This window comes from Elgaria multicarinata, chromosome 3, assembly GCF_023053635.1.
Source record: "Elgaria multicarinata webbii isolate HBS135686 ecotype San Diego chromosome 3, rElgMul1.1.pri, whole genome shotgun sequence".
Taxonomy (NCBI): Eukaryota; Metazoa; Chordata; class Lepidosauria; order Squamata; family Anguidae; genus Elgaria; species Elgaria multicarinata.
In genome coordinates this window covers 48,196,645-48,217,960 of record NC_086173.1, presented here as the reverse complement: position 1 = coordinate 48,217,960, position 21,316 = coordinate 48,196,645, and the positions used below count along the sequence as shown (strand labels likewise).

Sequence of the window (21,316 nt, the reverse complement as noted above, 5' to 3'; positions counted from 1 at the left end):
AGAGGCGAATAATAATTCTACAGTCCTCTCACCTGTACTTTTTTCTGTCAAAAGGTAACAAGTGTCCACGTTTGTTTCCTTAGCACACTTGCCAGTCTTTGTCACACATCTAGCCTGAGATGAGAACATGCAAAGAAAGTGGGATTGGCCTCCCTGCTCCCCCATGGCGAGGATTCCCATAAGAGATCTTGGGGATGTGGCACCAAGACCAGTCCAGCATGGGGGCTGAAAGCTGGCCACATCTAAGGAGGTGAAAAGGGTTTCACAGTAGCGGTCCACACCGTGGTGTGTCCCTGGCCCCACCATCCACCACCAGTGCCCCTGTAGTCAGGGGTTGGCCGACTACAGGACCCACGCCCTATGCTGCCGCCAAACCTATTCAAGTGAGTCAATAAAGTTGTGGCCAATTTATTATCCAGCTATGCCTGTGTGTCTAATTTGTTCTTGTCCCTTTGCCAACCAGACCCAATAAGCGCTGCTCACACAAATAAAATATATTACTTAGAAGCCCATTATATATTGCTTTTGGAAGGACAAACTCAGATGTCCCAGACCTGACCTTCAGGAATGCTTTTTGTTAATCAGCTGCAAGAAATCTTCAGGTTAATGGGTGGAGAACCAAATGTCAGAAATAAAAATAATAACTTCTAGAAATTGTAGGTACTTGCTATAGCCTGTGTAGGTTACCTGGGTGGCCTGCATGAGTTCTTTCCAATGTCTGTCTCGAATAGCTGGATTCTGGAGATCACTTACAGCTCGGAGGGATGTGATCATATTTTTAACTGTGTTATCCAGTCCCACAAAAGCATCCCATGCTCTCATTTCCTTGTCCAAACCTCTCACATCCTTAGCAAATTTCTTGCAATCAAGATCCATCTGCTCAACATTGATCTCCTTCCACTTTGTGGTCTTCCAGTCATTAATGCTCTGATCTACCTGAATTGGAAAATAGTAATTTTTTAAATCTTCTATTCTGTGAGCAAAAGGGTGTTTCTATATGAATCTGTTAAACTGCTGCATCTACCTTTGGTTTCATCACAAAATTGAGACCAGAGCACTATACAAAAATGTTTCCTTTCCTGATTTTCTGCTACATAACCACTAGATGGCACTGTGGTATAGCAAAATAGCACAAGTACATACTTTCTTTCTCCATCAGAAATAATACCCCATTTCCCTTGCTCTATTTTTTTTTTTTTTTTTGCTGAAAGTGCTGTTTGCACACAGAAGTGAAACTGAAGGGTCATAACATCGCCTAAAGAACATGTAAATGATGAGTGCACAATAAAGGCCTTGTATAGAAAAGCTCAAAATAAGATAACTAATTATGGCGAAACCATCTTGAAGCATTTGACAAATCTTTCAACTCAAAAGGGTTGTAGCTGGACCTTTCCAGCTATTGCTAGAAAATGGGAATGATTTTTAATGCTTCACTACCACTCATCTCTATCCAGTGGAAGTGGTGCAATATCCCATCCCCTTTCCACAAGGGTGAAAGACTGTTCAAAGGGAATGTGTGTTCCTATGCTGGAAATGGAGAGCCTTGAAAGAACTACATATTAAGAAAGAAAAATAAAAGCCCCGAGGTTCATAAAATGACAAATCAGTGCTGTGGAAAACGGGGTAGCCTTGCTACATATGTTTCAGGGTTACATGAGCACTCTTGGACTTGAGTGGTACAGCAGAGGAATAATGTCTGAAGAAGTAAATGTAGGAAATAGCTGAGTTTGTTGTTGGGAGAATGATCAGAGAGTGTCAAAATGACTTCTCAGTGATTGAAAGCGGAAACTACTTAAGGAATCATTTCCTGACTGTTCAATGAACAATATCCAGTGTTATTTTTAGTCTGCAATCCCATTTCCCCATTGCCTGATCACAATCCATATTGTAGTGTTACCTGCTCCACACTTCCCCAAGTGGCAAGAAGTTCCAGGGCAGCACTACTGGGTTTATTGTTATCTTTGAATAAGAAAGCATGGAGTCTGGCCTTTTGTAATAGTTGCAGTTTACAATTGAATGTATAAGCCAAGCACTCTAAGACCTCTTGCTGTCCCTCATTCTTTCTGCCTTTTCAATTGTAAACCTGCAGTTTCTCACGTCAGACCTTCTGCTATTTTACAGTCATTAAGGAGCCTTTCCCAACAAGGCATCCTCCAGCTAGGTTGAACAACAACCCCCATCATCCCCAGCCAGTACTGCCCTGCTGGAGGGGGATGGGACTTGTAGTCCAACAAGGTTCAGGAAGCTGCATTGAAGGAACATTCTTTGGTCAAAGTCTGCACTCTAACCAGGGAACACACATCTAGGCAAAAACGAGGCAACCTGTGATTTACAGACCCAGTAAAGTTTGCAGCCTGAACAATAGTCATTTGCCTTTCACATGCTGATGGTGACCTGGGCCATAGCTAGACCTAAGGTTTATCCCTGGATTGTCCAGGGGTCAAACCTGTTCATCTAGGTGACACACAGGGGATCCAGTGCTCAGGCAGGTGCGAACCCTGGATGATCCCAGGATAAACCTTGGGTCTAGCTGTGGCCCTGGTGTGGGATGGTGACTTCACAGTTCTCATTCCCTTGTAGCCAAATTTAAAATGTTGGTGCAGCGTTCTTGCCCCTGTCCCTATCAAGTTCAAAAACTTACCAAGACAATCATATCCCAGAGTTCCTTGAGCAATCGCACTTCCTTGTGGCATGCCTTCAGCTGTTTGTAATCTGGGACAGAAACCTCAAACAAGCTTGCAGATTTAGAGAGGGCTTCCATCTCTTTTTCCATAGCAGTGATCATTTTTTGTTGCTGGAAGCACAAAATGGAAAGGGCTTAGCTACTATTTCAAGCAGCTGAATGCAGATGTTATGGTGGTGCTGGTGCTGGGTTAGCAGCTGTCGTTCTACCTCTTCAGCATGTGTTAGTGTAAGATAACTTGGGGAGATGCCAATATACAAAGGGCAAATTAGTAGGATACCCCAGGAGTGAGGAGTGATATCTTTCTAGTGACTGAACCTCCAAGCTGCCCTGCAACTTCAATTAGCTTCTGCTCTACTGAAGTCTCCTTGATGCATGGTTAGTGGCACATGCCCTAATTGTCATTGGTGGCCATATGCACATGTAACCCCAAACAAAGGAAGCCCAAACATTGTGGCAAGTTTTGAAAAATGCTGTTTTTCAATGGCACTCAAAACATGCCTGTTACGTTCTAGCAGGTAACCTTTGGGGCATTGTCTACAGAGACTTTCCCATCACTTACCTTATTTAGGGATTTGTATGGATCTGGGTCAACAAAAGTGAAGGGGGCATTAACTCGGAATTTCTCTCTGAACTCGTGTTGTTTAATCTGATCGGGGGGAAAGAGAAGAGAATAGCATGGTTAGGCAGGATCCTGCAGCATTGGGAAGAATTATGATCATTCTGGATGATGCTATAATACACATAAGTAGTAACCACAGTGATGGTGTTTGTGGTCTCTAAAACATTTACAATATGGCACAGGTTGTAGAGTAATATGGGATACTACTAGTAAAGCATTTTGTTGGCATGAGCTGTAGCAGCAGCAGCAACCCCTTCTCTTTCTCTTAGAGCATTCCTATATGAGGCTTTTATCCTGCACCTTTACCAGTGCTTTTGCTTCCAGATTCTTTGCGGGATTAAGATTGGCTTCTTTATACGTGCATTTTTTTTCAGGGGTTTCTTTCTCTGCTGTTCTGTATGTTTCGTTATATAGCCACTAGATGGCTCTGTAATATAGTGGAATTGCAGAAATACACAGAGAGTTTCATGACACCATTCAAAATATGCCACACTAATAATAATAATAATAATAATAATAATAATAATAATAATAATGCGACGAAGGTTGCAAAGCATGGGAGAGGCCCTGAAGGATGATGGTGTCATATAAAGGATACTGTTATGAGCAATCATGAGTACGCACAATAAAAGCCTCATGTAGAAAGGCTCTTAGACTCTAGTACATGCCATAGCATCACAGCATGTTATAATGGACATTAAGACTGTGGATTGAAGGTAACCCTTACTTAAATGACTTCAGCTTATAGCTCACCCTGAACAATATCCAATTGTTACATTGTGGAGCTCAGCATGCCAGTTGAGCAGGGAGTATCCCTAACAATAAAAAGTACCTCAAACTGTTGGCATTTCCTTCGGATGATCGTAACTTCATTTGCCTGCAGAGGAGCCACGTTCTGTTTGACTTGGAATGATAACTTTTTGGTGTTGTTCCATTGCTCTGGCAATTCCTAAAAGCAAGCAAAAGGACAGCTCTCAAAACGTTTTGCTTATGCAACTGAGAGAGACGACTGTTTGGTGAAATGAATACAGGTAGCCACAGAACAATACAGACAAAAAAGAAAGGTCAGGGAGCCAAGTAGCAAAATGGCTGAATTAAATGCACAAATTCATTTTGGTAAGATTCTGCCTCTGTTCATGTTTGCACATTTCTGAACTTCACTCACCCTGACCTGGTTAAGAACAGGGAAATGTGCATGTACAATGCAGTATGCATGATGCAAATGTCACCATATCCAAAAATCATGCACTGCTTCAGAAAGTTATAGTGGGACAATAGTAAGATCACCTGGATCCGATGCATGCCCAGCTATTGGCCTTTCCTAAATTACTGGCCCAGTTATGTCCTAACAATCTACAGTTGTTGTGAACAAGCAAGTATATTGGCGCATACTGCCTAACTGCTATTGCTGTGAGTGGGAGTGGCTGAACAACCCAAGAATGCTTCATCCCTGGGTTGCTTGGTGTGACATGTGATCCAGGAACTCTGGCTTTTCTCTCCCATGCCAAGACAGTGAAATAACACAACAACAAACCATTTCTGGGTTGTTTCCTGCTTCTACACCAATATGACTGTATTATAAAAACCACTGATACTTGGGACTGCTGGTCTTCTACGAAAGGAATGGATTTAATTCCACGAAAAAAGCTAAAATTTAGAAACTAATGAACAAACTTCCAAATATTTCCAGAGAAAAGCTTTCAATAACTTACATGCAACTGCATATGGATTTCTTCAGGCATTTCTTCTCCGTAGACTTTTAGTAATTCAATAGTTTGCTTTAGAGGCTCAAACATGTTGTCAGTAGCGATTTGTCTCTCTTTGACCCTCATCAAGTGTCCCATCACTTCCACGAGCCCATCGTAGTCCCCTTCTTTTACTGGTTTAGTTAAGCCGGCATTGGCTTCTTTCATAAAAGTGGCAAGACTCTGAAGGCTGTAAAGGAAAGAACAGGTTCGTGGCCTACTTCAATAGCAGGAGAGCCAGAAAGAGACACTGGACTGCTCTGTAGAAGAGAAGCTGCATTAGTCAGTTGCAGCAAAAACAACAAGGAGTCATGCAGCACTCAACTCCCTTGAATAACACCAGAATAGGGCTGAAGTACAAGTGCACCTTCTTCAAAGGTTTTGTATATTAGGCACTGTGTAGTTTGTGGTTGATGACTATGAATGTGGGGTTAGGGGAGGAAAAAAGGGGCTGTGGTATATTTGGTAACTGCCCAAATAACTCCCCATCCTACCTGGTGGTGACATGGTTGATGAGGTGCTGCTTGAACATTAGGCTCCAGCGCTTGATGGTGTTCAGAAGCGCTTGCTTGAAGGGACGACAGTCACTTTGCAACCAACCATTGAACACTTTCGTGTTCTCAAACTTGGACACTTCTTCATAGAGTTTCTCATATGTGTCAATCTAGAAGGCCGCAAAGAGCCATGGGACAAGGAGGTAGTAGAGTTAGTGAAGCAGGATTCCTGCATGCACACCATCATCACGAAGAGTAGAAAACCTGCCTGTCTCTTCTAAGGTAGGCAAGCAAACCTGTCTTAGGATAAACTCCTCCATCGACAGAGAAAATCCAAATACATATCACTGTGGGTCCGGTGTGGGATCATGCCATTTGCATGACCAGGGGGAAAAAAAGAAAAGAAACCTGGCTGTCCTAGGGACATGCCACATGCCACATGCTGTCTTGACGTCTTCTATGCCCCAGGGTGTCTCTGAATCTGCCATTGGTTAGATGATACAGCCACAGATTTGAAGCCACCCCAGGGCAAAGAGGCAAAGACACGTGCCTGAAAAGTCGGGGACTTACCCCAACTTTTCCAGCCAGAGCGAGGTGAACCCAGCTCCTCCACCAGTCTGTCCTTACTCAGAGCCACTCCAGGGGCATTGCCGGGCAGAAGGTGACCTCCTATTGGTAGCCAGAAACCATAGAAGCGGGAATTGGCAGGCTGGCAAGCCAAATGGCCACTAGAACACCCCACACTGCCTGCAGTATGGGGAGAAAGGTTTCCCTTTTGAAGAGGAGCCTTTTGGGCTCCATCACACGTGGGAAAACACACTACCTACCGTCGCTTCTCTGCTCCTGGTTTTGTTCCATTACTTCCTTTTTCAAAACAGGAAGTAAACAACAAGCACGAGGCCCATTCAATTGGGTGTTTTAATCACGCTGCTTCTCCTGCACACAGCAGGAGAGAGCAGCGACTTCCGGTTTTAAAAATATTTTGGATTTTCTTTGTTTTTTCTTGTGGTGCAAGGAAGGCCCGAAGGGGTGGGAGACAGACGATGTCATGTGAGGGACCTGCAAAAAATCCGTGAGTGCACAGTTATGAGCGTGCAATAAAAGGCTCGTTGGATGGAGCCCTTTATGTTTTACAGGGAGTAAGAGGGAAAGCCAGTGAGGATGGGGTTCACATAAACCCTGCACTCGCTCCTTGGTGTGGGGATTAGCCAGCGCAACCCAAGAGGAGCAAAAGCATGGGGAGTTGTGGGGATGCAGCACCAATGCGGCACTGTCAAGACAGCCCCCTGGTTGTGTGTTATATTACCCTAAGAGGAAAACCTGCTAGTCTATTTGCCTGCACTGAGTTTGGTGTATTGTGACCTTTCTGCATATGAAGACTCTTAAGCTGATTGCAAGCTTTGATAAAAAACGATGTTCACATAAGACTTTAAAAACACCTTCCCGTATTATTTAGGATGTTTATTACTCTGGTTAAAGTGTGATTGAAGGCAGAAGAGAAATCATATGTATAAATATGTCCTTAAGACCCCTCTGTTTCAGTCTCCATTGTGCTGAAGTAAGGTCCAGGTTTATAGGCTGAGGTTATTGTTTTTATCTTGCTGTCATTTTGAATTTCTTTTGATTTCTTAATGTGGTTTTTTCCCCAGTACTACTATTTTATGCTGCTTTGAACAGTATCTCTTTTACTTTAGTTTGTTTTATTGTGTATGCCGCTTGGGGAAACATGTTATTTTGAAAAGCATTTATTTTGTGTTAATAAATAAATGTATTCAAGCCAAAATAAATTTTACAGACTTATGGAAGGAAAGTTAATTTTATTTAAGCTAAATTAATTTAATGGGAGAGGCCATAGCTCAGTGACAGACCACCTGCTTTGCATGCAGAAGGTCCCAGGTTCAACCCTCAGCACCTCCAGGTAGGAGAGGAGCCTGCCTGAAACCCTGCAGAGCCACTGCCAATCAGTGTCGACAATACTGGGGTAGATGGACCAAGGGTCTGACCGCTGTATGAAGGCAGCTACATAAAGCAGCCTCATATGGAAAAAAGCCCTAAGGATGGAGTTTGAAGCATCACTGAGGAAAGACGAGGACCGAATTAAGAGAGTAAGAATGAGAGGAGGAGGTAAAACCAAGAAGGAAGCGACAATGCCACACAATTGTATGAGGGATGAGGTGGCTGTTTTGGGGTTACGTAGATAGGATACGTAGTATATTTGTGCAGTGGGTTCCAGAAGGTTATTCTGTATGGTTTATACTGGGAATGGGGCCTTGAAGGATTGGGATGGAACCCTGCCCCCCACCCTGCCAACGTTTGGATGACACACACATGCACTCCAGATCTCACCTGTAGCTGAAATTGCTCTAGAGTGGGTGCGACATGAGGCAAGTATTCCTCGGCATGAGACTCCAGCTCTTCAGGTGTTAGGGCATGGCCAAAGATGAGAAAGCGTTGCATGAATTCTTGTGGATCATCCATCCAAAGGTATGAGTATTTCTCGAAAGAATCTTCATATTCTTCACCTTGCTTCATGCCATTGATCACGATGTTGGACACCTCCTCTCGCATCTCTATCAACTCTCCCATATCTTCTAGGTCAGACTAGAAAACATCAGGTGGTATTATTGGCATTAGGGAAATAAATAAATAAATAAATAAATAAATAAATAAATAAATAACACAGGCAGCATCACTCGCTTGTGGGTTTTCCAGAAGCATCCGACTGTCCACTGTGGGGAACACGATGCTAGGCTAGATGGATCTCTAGTCTGATCGAACATGGCTATTCTTACGTTCACATCTTTTATTCACCAGATGTCAAACAACGGGAAAGCCTACCACCATACGCAAGGTAACAAAATCATTAACTGGCCTAAGTTTCCTTTATCATTTAAAGGGGATCTGGAACTCTGCATAATTGAAATGACACCCTGCAAAGCTGAATTGTGCATTCTAACACGAAATCTGTGACTTGTTTAGAATCCTGAGACTCAGAACTTTTTTTTTTTTAATATCAAGTTTCTAGTCCTTGTGACTGCAACTCAACCTGAAATATGTGGAAAGCACTCATTAAAAATCCTAAAAGGATTTGTGGTCAGATTGAACTGTTGCTATATTCCTATCTGATAAGAGGAAAGATTAAACTGTGGTCAAATGTAGAACTGTTGAAGCGCACTACAAAAGATGGCTGTCACTTGCTTCTCATCCACTGAGAATTGTTTCCTTTGTTACTTATTTCACAGTAGCGCTCCCTATTAGCTTCTCCAAAATTACAGAATGGAAAGCATTTCTACACGTGCCAACTTGCAAGACTTGGGCAGGGCAAGACTTTGGAGGTAGCTCAGAATTCTTGGCATGTAGGTACAGACACATATGTTCCCATGTTTTGATTTTTATCACAGGCAAAGCTTGCAGGAACTCTCATGTGAACAAATGTTTTTCAACTGAGCAGTGACCCTCAAAACAGTTATGCAGGGGCTTGAGGACAATGCTTAAAGTTCCTTCTAAAGTATATGTTAGCCACTCTTCCTGAATCACAAAACTGTTCAGACTCAGAGATGTGCACAGAAATATAAATAAAGCAAAGTGGTTACATGTAGCGTTCTATACCTATCATGCGATTCCATTCAGCGCTTTACACCTATCGGATCAAGACTAACCTTATAGCTGAGCTTCCGTTTCGCCAGTCGTGGTATAAGCTTAGCTGTATCATAGATATCATTCATCAGGTTTTCCACCACCTCTAGAAAACCTTGATCTGCACCCACTTCTAGTGAAGGACGGAACCTTAAATCATCTTTATACAACTCCAGGCGTACTTCAAATAAAGGGGCTGTACTGGACTGAAACACATTGGTGCATACTTCATTAGTCAGGCTTCATCACCCTTCCATGCATAGTTCTGTGTCTCCCCTTCCAACCACTCCTTGGCTCCTCAATCCTATAATTCTGGCCGCAGTCTCAACCCCCCCTTTTTTACACAAGAGACTGTGACTGAAAGTTGCATTGACTGAAAGTGTACTAATGCAGCTACCAGCATTCATTTATTTTTTTTAGGGAGAGGGGAAAATATAGAGGCATGCTCAAGGCCAGACTGTTTTGGATGGAGTGGGAGTTCATTTAATATATATTTTTTAATTTCCCAGTTCCAAAAATCCATTTAATATATAGTTCTCAAATAGAGGACATATCAGATATTAAACTGATAAGAACAGATACTACACTTATTTAATATATAATCCTCAAATAGAGGACATATCAGATATTAAACTGATAAGAACAGATACTACACTTATTTAATATATAGTCCTCAAATAGAGGACATATCAGATATTAAACTGATAAGAACAGATACTACACTTGATCTTAGCCAAAGGTCTGAGAAGCGATAATTCATTTAAATTTTACACAAACTTTCCTTCCTCTATCTTTTGAATCCCTCCTATCTTCTATCACAAAATTCTCTCGTAAAATGATAATGTTGCAAAAACAAAACAACAACAAAAACCCAGAATTGTTGAGTGATTCTAAGGTGTGAGAGGAGTAAAATGTTGGCTCCCCTGCCACTTCCAAAACTTGGATAGCGTGCAGGTGGGACAAAGCAGGCTTACTTTCTCCCTCCATCCTACCTTCTCTCTCCCATTTGTTTCAATTGGAGGGGGAAAAGGCCTATGTCTGAAGTTGACATGTGCAATGGGCCTGATCCTGGGGCCCTACAGGTGAATGGAGGTGCATTGCATCCAGCAGATCCAAAACAGCCCTAGAACATTCCATTTCAGGGCTTACTGCTGCCATTTGTCAGCATAAACATCACCAAAGATAGATTTACACCTGTGGAGCACTCCATGGGCATCACTGGACCTCCCTACCCCAAATCTAAGTGGGTTAGAATTGCCTTGTAGGTTTCATAAAAAAATCTTGCTGAATTTATTCTGATTGATTAATATGTTTTCTGGTCACAGAATTTGGATTTATTTAACTTTGACATGACGTAACCAGAAGATGGTGATAAAACTCTGGCATGTGGCTCTATGACCACTGATACATTTGTGTTTCGGATTCTCCTGCTCCGAAACCTCACCAACTTACATCAGCTGACATGTTGCTGAGTAGAAACTGCAGTGATTTGCGAATAAACTTAAAGTAGCCATCCAAAATCATGTCATCAATATATTCTACATAATTAGACCATATTCCTGTTATCTTGTCAGCCTTGAACAATTCTGCATTTTCCTGCAAACAGAAAAATCAGCAGTGCAACTGATGTTAGTCAGTTTCCTTCTGTCAATGATAAATGCTTTAATAGTCACTAGCTGATATAACTGTTTTTGCTCAGGTCCCCTAAGATATATGTCTGCGAGGTAGTCATCTTAAAGTAGTAGGCCAGTGCTAGGCCTGTGAGTTAACCTTTAAACAAATTAAATTCATTCCTTTTTTCCCCTCTCACCCTCAGGACAACCCTGCAAGGTAGGCCAGTTCTAAGCCTGTGAGGTAACTTTAAAACAAATTAAATTAGTATCTCTGTGTGTGTCTCTCTCTCTTCCTCAACACATGCCCAGGGCTGCATTGAAGCTGCCACCATGATTTTCCTTATCCCCATAGAAAACAAAAACTACAACTCCCGGCATGCCTTTCGCTGTGATGCCCGATGTGCTCAATGGGAGTCTCGCTGCTGAGGCTCATGGAAAGTGGAGTCTGGTCGATCCAGTCCACACTGCACTGTGCAGTTGGTGCCCATAGGTAGGCCTTGATGGAGCCGGCCAGCTGACTGACAGTTAGGTAGGTCATTGCCATCGGCGACGAGCCCAGAGCTGCACCCTCCTTGTTTTCCACTCCCAATGGTGCCTGGTTGCCGAGGCAGTCAGCCCAAGCACTCTCCCTTCAGGCCCAGGATAGCGAGCCACTCCCCGATGATGGCCGCCAAAGCCCAATAAGTCTTCCCTCCTGCCCAAGGCATGCTGGGAGTTTTAACCTAGGTAATGTGTTAATCTTTGAACACTGACATGTGGTGGGAGACAACTGCAGAGTGGGCCTTTTTAGCTGTAGCACCCTGTTTATGGATTTCTTTTTCCCAGGCAAGCTTGCCTAGTGACTGCATTAATGGCTTCCCAGTGCCATGTGTGTGTTTTTTTAAAAATATATATCTCCAAGGCCTTTTAATTTGATATTTTTTATGCTGCATACCGCCCCCCGTTATAACTAAACCACAACATTCCAAGACAGATGCAGGAATTACTGAATAAAGGTTATGGTTTTTATGTAAAAGCCTGACTATACCATTGAAACAGAGGAATGACTGATAGCTGAGGCTAGAATGGAAGGCCAAAGGCTACATGCACACTTCCCCCAGATTCTGAGAAAACAGTGCTATCAGGATGGGGTGCCTTTGAGATTGTTCAGAGTTAAGCCTCTCAAAGTCACATGGTTGTATCTAGTTATGATTTTAAAACCTTGCATGGTGGGTGGTAGGAGGCATCGCAAATATCTAGATCAGTGGAGGTTGGGGCTCTTATTTCAGTGGAACAGTAAATTGGTCTGTGTTTCAGCTAGAATTGTTATTACTAGTTATTTATTGCATTTATATGCCACCTTTTTTCCTCCAAGGAACCCAAGGCGGCGTACATAATCCTCCTCCTCTCCATATTATCCTCACAACAACAACCCTGTGAGGTAGGTTGGGCTGAAAGTATGTGACTGGCCCAAAGTCACCCAGTGGGTTTCCATGGCCAAGTGGGGACTAGAACCCGGATCTCCCAACTCCCAGTCCAACACCTTAGCCACTACACCACCCTGGCAATAAAGGAGCTATCCAGAGTGCTGAACTCTATACCCCATGGTCTAGAAATCACTGTCTTCCATTTATAACACTCATGCATTTGCCCATGGCTTTTTCTGCCCCCTCTCTTAAAACAGAAAATCTGTTAAGGAAGGAAAATGTAACAGCCCCACAATACCTTCTGTTTGATATTTCTAAGAGCAGGGTGCCTGTCTGGAAGCCCCCTAAGAGAGACTGGGTTGTAGGCATAAGGCTAGGCTTTTTATTAAATTCTTTTAAAAATACTTAAAACCCCAAATATCATGTTTTTAGATTTTTATGGTACATTGTACAGCCAGACCTATCAATGTGCCAAATTTCAAGATGCTAACTCATCTGGAAGTGGGTAAACATTTCCAGACATACATCCCACACACATACTTTCAGCTCTATAGGTAGAGATAAAATCAGAACAGCAACTCAGAAAATATTTGGGCAACTCCACCACTGACGTCAAAACAGATGGAATTGCTGGCAGGAATTCTGGGGTGAAGAACTATTGTGAAGGTAGTCAAGAAGTCAAAAGTGTGATCAGGTCTGGCAGGCCTTAGCACACATGTGGGCCATTGTACATCTGAACAGATGACGGAGCAGAATAAATGAGAGAAAAGATCAATTCTATTCAATACTGATCTGGTTCACACCACTGTGTTGTGGTTAACATAACCCATGAGCTGATGTCGTGTTATTTGAAGGTTGCTTCCCCCACTGCCCCATAAAGCCATTCATGCCATCCAGGTTAGGACGGCATAGTAAGCTGTGCTAGCAAGGGTAATTAGGGAAATCTGGCAAACAGTCACCAACTCGCACCCACCACAGGCTTTACCCCCAAAACTACAAACTTAAAAAGTCACTTACAACAACCTTTTCATTTATTCTGGGTTATCCATGGGCATTGCAAAAAAGCTCCAATGTGGAGAGAGAGGCTGTCTTTTCTTGGGATGGAAAAGCATGGGAACACAGGGCAGGGGCAGGCTTTGCTGGCTGGGTAGCCTGCACTCCCTCCCGCCCCTTTCTAGCTTTATCGGTTTAGTCTTGTAGCAGCAAGGCTGAGAGCTTTTGATCGGATGCCCTTCCAAGGCAGCATCATATAGACACCTGCACAGCGGCTTATTTCCCCTGTTGCAATTGTGCAAAATGGCCCACATGTGGCAGCACAACCTGCATGGTTGCATGGATTTGTTAATTTTCTCCCCTCCGGGCTGGAAGAAGCTGCCTCTGAAGTTTAGTTATCTGTGGACTGCAGGCAAACTGGAATGTCAGCAATCTCAGCTGTCATCATTCTATCCTAGACAAGCATAGCAGCTTCCTTTTTATTCAGACGAATCCCAATTTAAATATGCTGAATCAATTCAGAGCTATGATCTGACCGAGGGTGAAGCAGTTTCCTATGTTCCTGACATGTAAAAAAAAACTGTTGGTATTCATAAATATAACATAGAACTGCCAGTTGTTCAAATAATTATGGCTGATTTCTCTCTCTCACCTCAACCATAGCCTGAATCTTCAGCCCAGCATCTTTGATTGCTGCATAGCGTTTGTTTATATTTGTTTGTTTCCCATCCAAATCAAGGAGCGCTGTCTCCTTATTGTCCTTCCTTTCAAACAAAGGACTCGCTGACCATTCCTAGAAGAAAAACCAGAAATATAGAAGATATCCTTTTACTGCAGGTTGGAAAAAACCCCTCACCTGCACATATCAAAGCATATCCGATACACTTTTATGACCATATTTTTCTCTTTTTAAGTGCCTGGTAGAAACCAGCTCTTACATGGCAGCCAGGCTGGTCACTGGTACATCTAAGGGTGACCACATTACACCAGTTTTAAAATCTCTTCACTGGCTGCCAATTAGTTTCTGGGCAAAGTATGAAGTGTTGGTTATCACCTTTAAAGCCCTCCATGGTTTGGGTCCAGGCTACCTGCAAGATCGCCTTCTCCCATACAATCCGCCCCGCACATTCAGGTCCTCTGGGAAGAATTTACTTTAGTCAGCAAAGACTAGGCTGACAGCCATTACCCAGAGGACCTTCTCTTCTGCTGCCCCCAGACTGTGGAAAAGCCGGCTGGAGGAGACTCATCAGTTTGACATTCTTTTAGCATTCAAGAAAGCTATCAAGACTGATCTCTTCCGGCAGGCCTATCCAGTAGAATTTTAGGATACTTTTAGTATGCTTTTAGGATGTTTTTAACTATTATTATTATTATTATTATTATTATTATTATTATTATTATTAATTTATTTATATAGCACCATCAATGTACATGGTGCTGTACAGATTACACAGTAAATATGTTTTAAATCAGTATTTCATTATTTTACGCTTGCTGTTGTTACCCGGCTCGATCTAATTGGAGAGATGGGTAAGAAATATATTATTATTATTATTATTATTATTATTATTATTATTATTATTATTATTATTATTATTATGTGTTACTAACCTGCATTAGCTGGTCGATATTCTCCACGTTCAATTTTGTTTTCTGAATTCTAGTCTCCAAATCATATAAGACGTTTCTCATCTCTTGAATATAGTCCATAACACCTGCCAGGGGTGGTGGCGCAGAAACACAGACTAAGTAGCTGCAGACTCCATGGGCTTCCCTTTCCCTCCCCTTTAGCATCCTGCCTGCTTATTGTTACCTTTAAGGTTCTCCAAATAGTAGTTGGCATCAAGATTCTGCTCCAAGGTTCTGATGTGACAGACTTAGGCAGGATCTACACTACTGCTTTAAATCGGTTTATAACAGTAGTGACAACTATTGGGCCCCAGAACACATATAAAGTTTTCAAACAGTTTTCAAAGCATCATATCCTGCTTGGTGTAGAACTGGCCTCAGGGTACTTTCAGTCAAAGCTTTCATTGTGTAATAGCCCTGCCTCATTCAAGAAATTTTAAGGGGTGTGGGTGTCTAGATCCGTGGAGGTTGGGCTCTTATTTCAGTGGAACAGTAAATTGGTCTGGGTTTCAGATGGAACTCTCAAGGAACTATCCAAAGTGCTGAACCCTATACCCCAAATGGTCTTGAAATCACTTTCTTCCATTTATAACCCTCCTGCATTTGCCCATGGCTTTTTCTGCCCCTTCCCTTAAAACAGAAAATCCATTAAAGAAGGAAAAATGGAACAGCCCCACAATACATTCTGATTGATAAGAGCTGGGTGCCTGTCTGGAAGTCCCCTAAGTGAGTAACATGCATCTGTTCAGACTAAGAAGCCCAAACGCTAGGGACATACAAGAATTCAATTTCCACTTGCAAAACACTCAAACACCCCCCGCTTGCTATCACTAACGCTCGCACATTTGGGAGAAAGGGGTTGCACATTTCGGAACTTGTTAGCTTGTTAAAAAAAACAAAAAACTTTTTACACTTTGCTGAATGGGGGAAAGTGCACATTTTGGGTGCCCACTTTAAACACACACACACATGCATGCATGCACACAGAGTGCAAACTGAGCTTTGAGGAGGAATTCAGAAAACCTCAATTAGCTGAAATACGCATATTCTGCCATCTCTATGCCACATTATGAGCTTTGTCGGCACTGCTGAGGCCACATCTCCCCACCATTTCCTTGGTTACATGTAGCGGAAGTTGAACTTTGTCCCCTGGCAAGAAGCAGCTGCTGAAGCTGAGGAGGAAGCTGCGAAAGGCTAACACAAGGATGTCACAGCTTTCTTTTCTTTTCACTACACATTACCAGGGAGATATGAGTTGGTGGTGCTCACAGACCCCACTGTTACATTTACTGTGAGACCAAGCAAACTCCTACCTGAGGCCTGTTAGTTGCTAGAACAACACAGGTCCTTAGCTCTGTGCAACACAATTCCTTGCTCTTGCTTGCTATCCTGGCTGACCACTATGCTACTGAACCCTGGACTCCAGCTAATATCTTGCTCCTGGAATCCCACCTGCCATTAGACTAGGGATGATTCCACAATGGATACAAATGAGTTCAGATTTCTACGGATCCAACCCAAGGTTTCTGCAGCAGACCAGCTACATCTGTTGTGCGGAGCAGTTTTCTACTTTTGTGGGGGATTTGTGGAAATTTGTTCCTGTGGTAATGTGCATTTGTGCAAGTGGAACAAAAATCTCATACATTCCTAAAGTAATATCTGATTTCTTCAATGAGTGCATGACAGAACTAAAAAAAATACCTGACAATTTGCGAAACACAGATGGAATGGAGTTAATGAAATCCGTACCTCCCTACCTTGAACTGCTCTAATGTGTTTTATCTCACCTCCACCTCATGTCCTTGCTGTTAGACCATGCCTAGTTTTGGACTGCCTCACCATGTTTGACCTCAACAACTCCTCTAGACCCCGTGTTCCTGAATTATCCTGATAGCGGACTGAGACCATAACTCCCAGGGGCTTCACCAGTCCCCTATCCTGTGGCTTAGCTTCTCCGTTGTCTCCTGCTCAGGAAAAAGGCCAAGAACAAAGGCAGAACATGTTTGGGGCTATAAATAGGGAAGGATGTGGCCAGCATCTCCTCTGATACTCAATCCCTATGATGGCCATTCAGTGTCAAGGTGGATGAGCTCAAGCTTGCAAATGTTGGTGCTGAGCGCTGTTTTTCATTTGACCACTGCACTGCAAACAAGGGACTACAACTCATGACACACATTTGTACCTTCATTACTCCAGAACAGGTTGGTCTCAGCTTTCTGCAGGCCGACATCAATTTCTTTCAGCTCTCGGTGGACCAGTGGAAGTTCTACTGGCAAAATTGTCCGCTTGATCTATAAACAAGGACTTTGTGGTAAGATGCATCCTTTGTTTTGGGGAGTTGGAGAGAGATGGTGCTCTCAGCTGTTGCTCAAGGCAACCCCATCCTAGACACTTAGAGGGTGCCCTTGGACACTCCTACAAAGGGGCTTCTGCTGGGCTCAATGGCTGTGCATTAGGATGACACTAGGCAGAGGACTCATCAGATCCTGCTCTAAACTTCTAACATTCAATGGATACTTAAAAGGGCCATAAGTGGGTCATTTATGGTGGTCAGTTGCACATTGAGAGGAAAAAGGACAAAAGAGTATACCTGGTTGCATGAAAATATGCTAATTTATGTATATAATTGTCCTTTTAGAAATAATTATAATAATTAAAATAGTAATGCAATGCATCTCACCAGGTAGTGATGGGAAGACTATGATCAGGTGATCTGTGTGTTTGCAGCTCAATAGGGTGTCCATGTGCAACTTCAAGACCCCTGCGCTCCCTCCCTCTTGATAGTTCATTATCTTTAAACCAGATTTTGACCAGACAAAGATTCAGAGAGAGAATATGCCTTAGAATCATAGAATCATAGAATAGCAGAGTTGGAAGGGGCCTACAAGGCCATCGAGTCCAACCCCCTGCTCAATGCAGGAATCCACCCTAAAGCATACCTGACAGATGCTCTGCCTTCCTCTATGCCTTCAAATAGAGGACTGTCCTCTGTAAAGTAGGACACTTGCCATTCTCAGATTTAGGCATTTTAAATACTGGTATAGTGATATAAATAGAGAAAATGGTATATCTCTACAAAAGTCTTGTCCTGTCTTATTCCTTTTCATCTAGTAGAATGTTTCTACTGATTTCACATTATGCTCAAGCATAATTACATATTGTAGTAGAGGATTAAGACTAGGAATAGGTGTAAAGAGATCTGGGTTCAAATACCCATTCAATCATGAAGCTCACTGGGTGACCTCGGGCTGGTTCCTATCTCTTAGTCTAACCTAATTCACAAGGCTGTTGTGAGAATAAAATGGCGGTGGGGAGAAGCACGTACTCTGTCTTGAGCTCCTTGGAGGAAAGACAGTATATAAATATAAGAAATAATAATTTAAAAAGTCACTGCGCTTTATTTCCTGACATATACCTTGTTGTACCATCCAACTATGAGATCTAAGTTGTCCACAAACTTCCGGAAAGTTTCATTCTGAGAGAAGAGGCCACCGGCACTGTCTGGAATTTCTTTCTGCTGCTGAAAGTTCAGGTACTTGACTTCACGGAGGACAGCAACAAGCTGGACAATAGTAGAGCAGTGAGAAAGAAACACCCTCCCATAAACTGAAAGGAATTGAATTAATGCTGTGGTGTGGTGTGGTGTGAGTATGGAGGCTGTGAAGTTGATTATAACAGGAGTGATGCCAGAAAATATCCAATATAGCATTCTTAAGACTGATAAACTGTTTGTGCATCTGGGTCTCCGTCCCCTTAGGTCTTAGGTTAAAAGAAAATAGTCCCTCACTATGAATAAAGTTTTGTTCAAGTTCACAATGCCTTTTGTGTGAAGTTTGAATACCACACTCTTCTGCTTTGCTGCTGTCAAATTCACAGATTTTTGTTTTTGTTTTTGTCTGTCACTCTATGTACACTTTTAAGTGTCAATGTGACTCTAAACACCAAAGCATGCATACAAGAAAACTGCACAGGTGTACTGCAGCAGCATGCAGTATGCACGCAAATTATAGTCAAACATTACTGTGCGGTTGTGCCACCTCCCCGTCCCCCTTCCCTGAAAAGTTTCTGTGGAGGCCTATAATAAAGTTGCAAGAAGACAAGCTTTATGTTTACACATGACCAGAACATCGCAAGGGAGTTAGAACATCGTTATGAGGTTCTGAGTTCTCTATTATAAAGCCCAGCACTGGGAATGTGGGGCAGAATTCATCAAATGTTTCCCCAGGACATGCTCTTACTGATAGATCAATAGTTTAAAACAGTTTTGGTACCAGTGTGCACACAGAGAAACTGCCAAAATAGGCATGACATGATTCATGCCTGCTCTTTTTATTGATGTAAATAAGAGGCTCTGATCCAAATTATGACCTCAGTGTGTGGGAATGAAGAGCTTTTTATCTCTTTGCTCCTGTTGTCATCCAGACCCAGACTGGGGTCCCCCGTGGCTGCTATTTACATTGAGAGGGAAGCTATCATTGTCACCGATGGAAGCTTATCTCCTGATGCAAACAACTACTATGGGGCAGCAATCTGGAAATGGAATATGGTGGGAAAGGGTTAAAGCCCCTCTCCTCCCATGTTGAGTTTTTCTATATGAAGCTGTTTATTGCTCTCAGTTCTGTGGCAGAACAGAGATCTGAGCACTACACAAAGTTCTTTCCCTCCTGCTTTTCCACTACATTATCTCTAGGTGCTGCTGTGCTATAGCAGAATAGCACAAATATATAAGTAGTTCTTTCAAATCCAGAAATAATACCCCATTTCCCAAGCTAAAAGAATCTGGGAAAGTACTCTTAAAAAACAGAAGTGAAACTGGAGGATCACAACATCATCTAAAGAACAAATAAACAGCCACAAGTAAGGAATGTTGAAAAGCTCATTATGTTGAAAAGCTCATTATGATCCAGGCTCCTTGCAGCTATTTTATTTTAAAAAGAATCCACACAATTGCTAATTGAGGGACTAATGTAACATCTGGTTCAGTCTTGTGGTGTTCTAAAACCTGTGATCTCTTTTATCAACGTAAGTTGAGAGTGACTGAAGATTTGATGGAGAAGGTTTCATCTTTCTCACGTTTTACTTACAATTTCAGGAGCTTACAGAGATGCCCACCAAACTGCCTTTTCTGGTTTTTGAATAATAATATTTTTGCTACAAATGTGACATCTCTCCCTGTTCTGATCTGCTAGTGGAGCATTTCTCAAGCTGGTGTTCTCCATATGTGATGGACTACACCTGTAGTCTCTACAACTCCCATCATGCCCCATCCAGCATAGCCAAGCTGTTCAGAACACTGAAATGACATACAAGCGGGCTATTACGCTATTGACACACCTCTTTGTTGAAGTTCACACTAATAAGCGTCGTCACTGGATTTCTCTGGATCAGTGGCTGCTCTAGGTTGAACTGACAGTCTCTATCAACGCGGTTAATCCATTCTTCATAAATTTTTTCACGGTAACCTTTCAGCAGACGTATAATCTCCTCATACTTTGCATATATCAGCTTAGCTTCAGAACTGACCATAACACTGCAAAGAGGAAAGAAAAGCTTCAGTGTCAGAGGAAGAGTGGAATTAAATCAACAACATTGAGGGGAAAATGCTAACAAGACTTTGATATTACTCCAGGGAAAACAATACTGGCGGCCGGATATTCTGCAATGCAAGGTACAGATGGTTACTTACGGATGATCAATGGCATGCAAGTCTTTCCTTGGGATCTGTAATCTTTCTTGGAGTTCCAAAGCCCACTTCAGCTGCCCAGCAATAGGTGGCATGTTTTTGCTAATGGGAGGCACACCATTTCCTGTTTTCGTGGCAGATATTTGGGCATCATACAAAATCTTGGCATTGTCCAGTTCGACGTTGAACATATCCAAGAGCGTTGTGTAGTGGGGAGCAACATCTGCCTTGATCAATGGTCGTTCCAACAGCGATGCAAACATATGGATTTGCTAGAGAACAAACATTGCAACAATAAAAAGTGGTGTTTTTTTTTAACTTGATACCTTCTATGGTGGATGTCCCTGAGGTTCCAAGGCATATTTGGAAAACCACTCTGAATCATGCTAAGAAAGCAGTACTGCAACAATTGTTGCACTGTATCCTCCTTTCTTAAAGAGTGCTCCTGTTCAGGGTTCTGATCAGCTACTGCAACCTGCCCCAACCTGGTGTCCTCCAAATATGTTGGATTATAACTTGCACCAACCCCCCAACCAGCATGGCCAGGCTGCCCATGAAACAGAAATGACCTCACTCCCTCTAATAGCAAACTCAAATGGTGAATGATAACAGGATTGGAGCCAAAATGGAGCCACTTAGAAAGAAAAGGGATGTCTTGAGGGAACCCTAAAGTTTGTAAAAGAGCACCCCCCCATCCCAATGAGGACTGAGGATTTTTAGTGGATATGGAATGTTGAGGGTCAGTTGGAAAAGACAGCTGGAAAACTGAGGAGGGGGAAAGAAATGGAGTATCCTGGAGACGGGCTTGGCTG

The 21,316-nt window shown here is 42.6% G+C and overlaps 1 protein-coding gene and 2 pseudogenes across 1 annotated transcript in view; all 3 read right to left on the bottom strand.

The window, feature by feature from the left end:
* The window catches only part of DNAH17 (dynein axonemal heavy chain 17), a 111,352-nt gene that overhangs the window by 78,966 nt on the left and 11,070 nt on the right, over nt 1–21,316 (bottom strand). The window contains exons 11-25 of the mRNA XM_063121486.1: nt 20,508–20,776; nt 20,156–20,351; nt 18,237–18,383; nt 17,004–17,112; nt 14,804–14,907; nt 13,845–13,985; nt 10,633–10,776; nt 9,204–9,386; nt 7,891–8,145; nt 5,545–5,714; nt 5,018–5,240; nt 4,138–4,254; nt 3,246–3,332; nt 2,638–2,794; nt 688–932 (exon numbers count right to left, since the gene is read on the bottom strand). Coding sequence (XP_062977556.1) covers nt 688–932; nt 2,638–2,794; nt 3,246–3,332; nt 4,138–4,254; nt 5,018–5,240; nt 5,545–5,714; nt 7,891–8,145; nt 9,204–9,386; nt 10,633–10,776; nt 13,845–13,985; nt 14,804–14,907; nt 17,004–17,112; nt 18,237–18,383; nt 20,156–20,351; nt 20,508–20,776 — 2,547 coding nt within the window. The remainder of the gene's footprint in view (nt 1–687; nt 933–2,637; nt 2,795–3,245; nt 3,333–4,137; nt 4,255–5,017; nt 5,241–5,544; nt 5,715–7,890; nt 8,146–9,203; nt 9,387–10,632; nt 10,777–13,844; nt 13,986–14,803; nt 14,908–17,003; nt 17,113–18,236; nt 18,384–20,155; nt 20,352–20,507; nt 20,777–21,316) is intronic.
* On the bottom strand, nt 9,618–9,795 carry LOC134397065 (U2 spliceosomal RNA; annotated as a pseudogene).
* On the bottom strand, nt 9,822–9,933 carry LOC134397064 (U2 spliceosomal RNA; annotated as a pseudogene).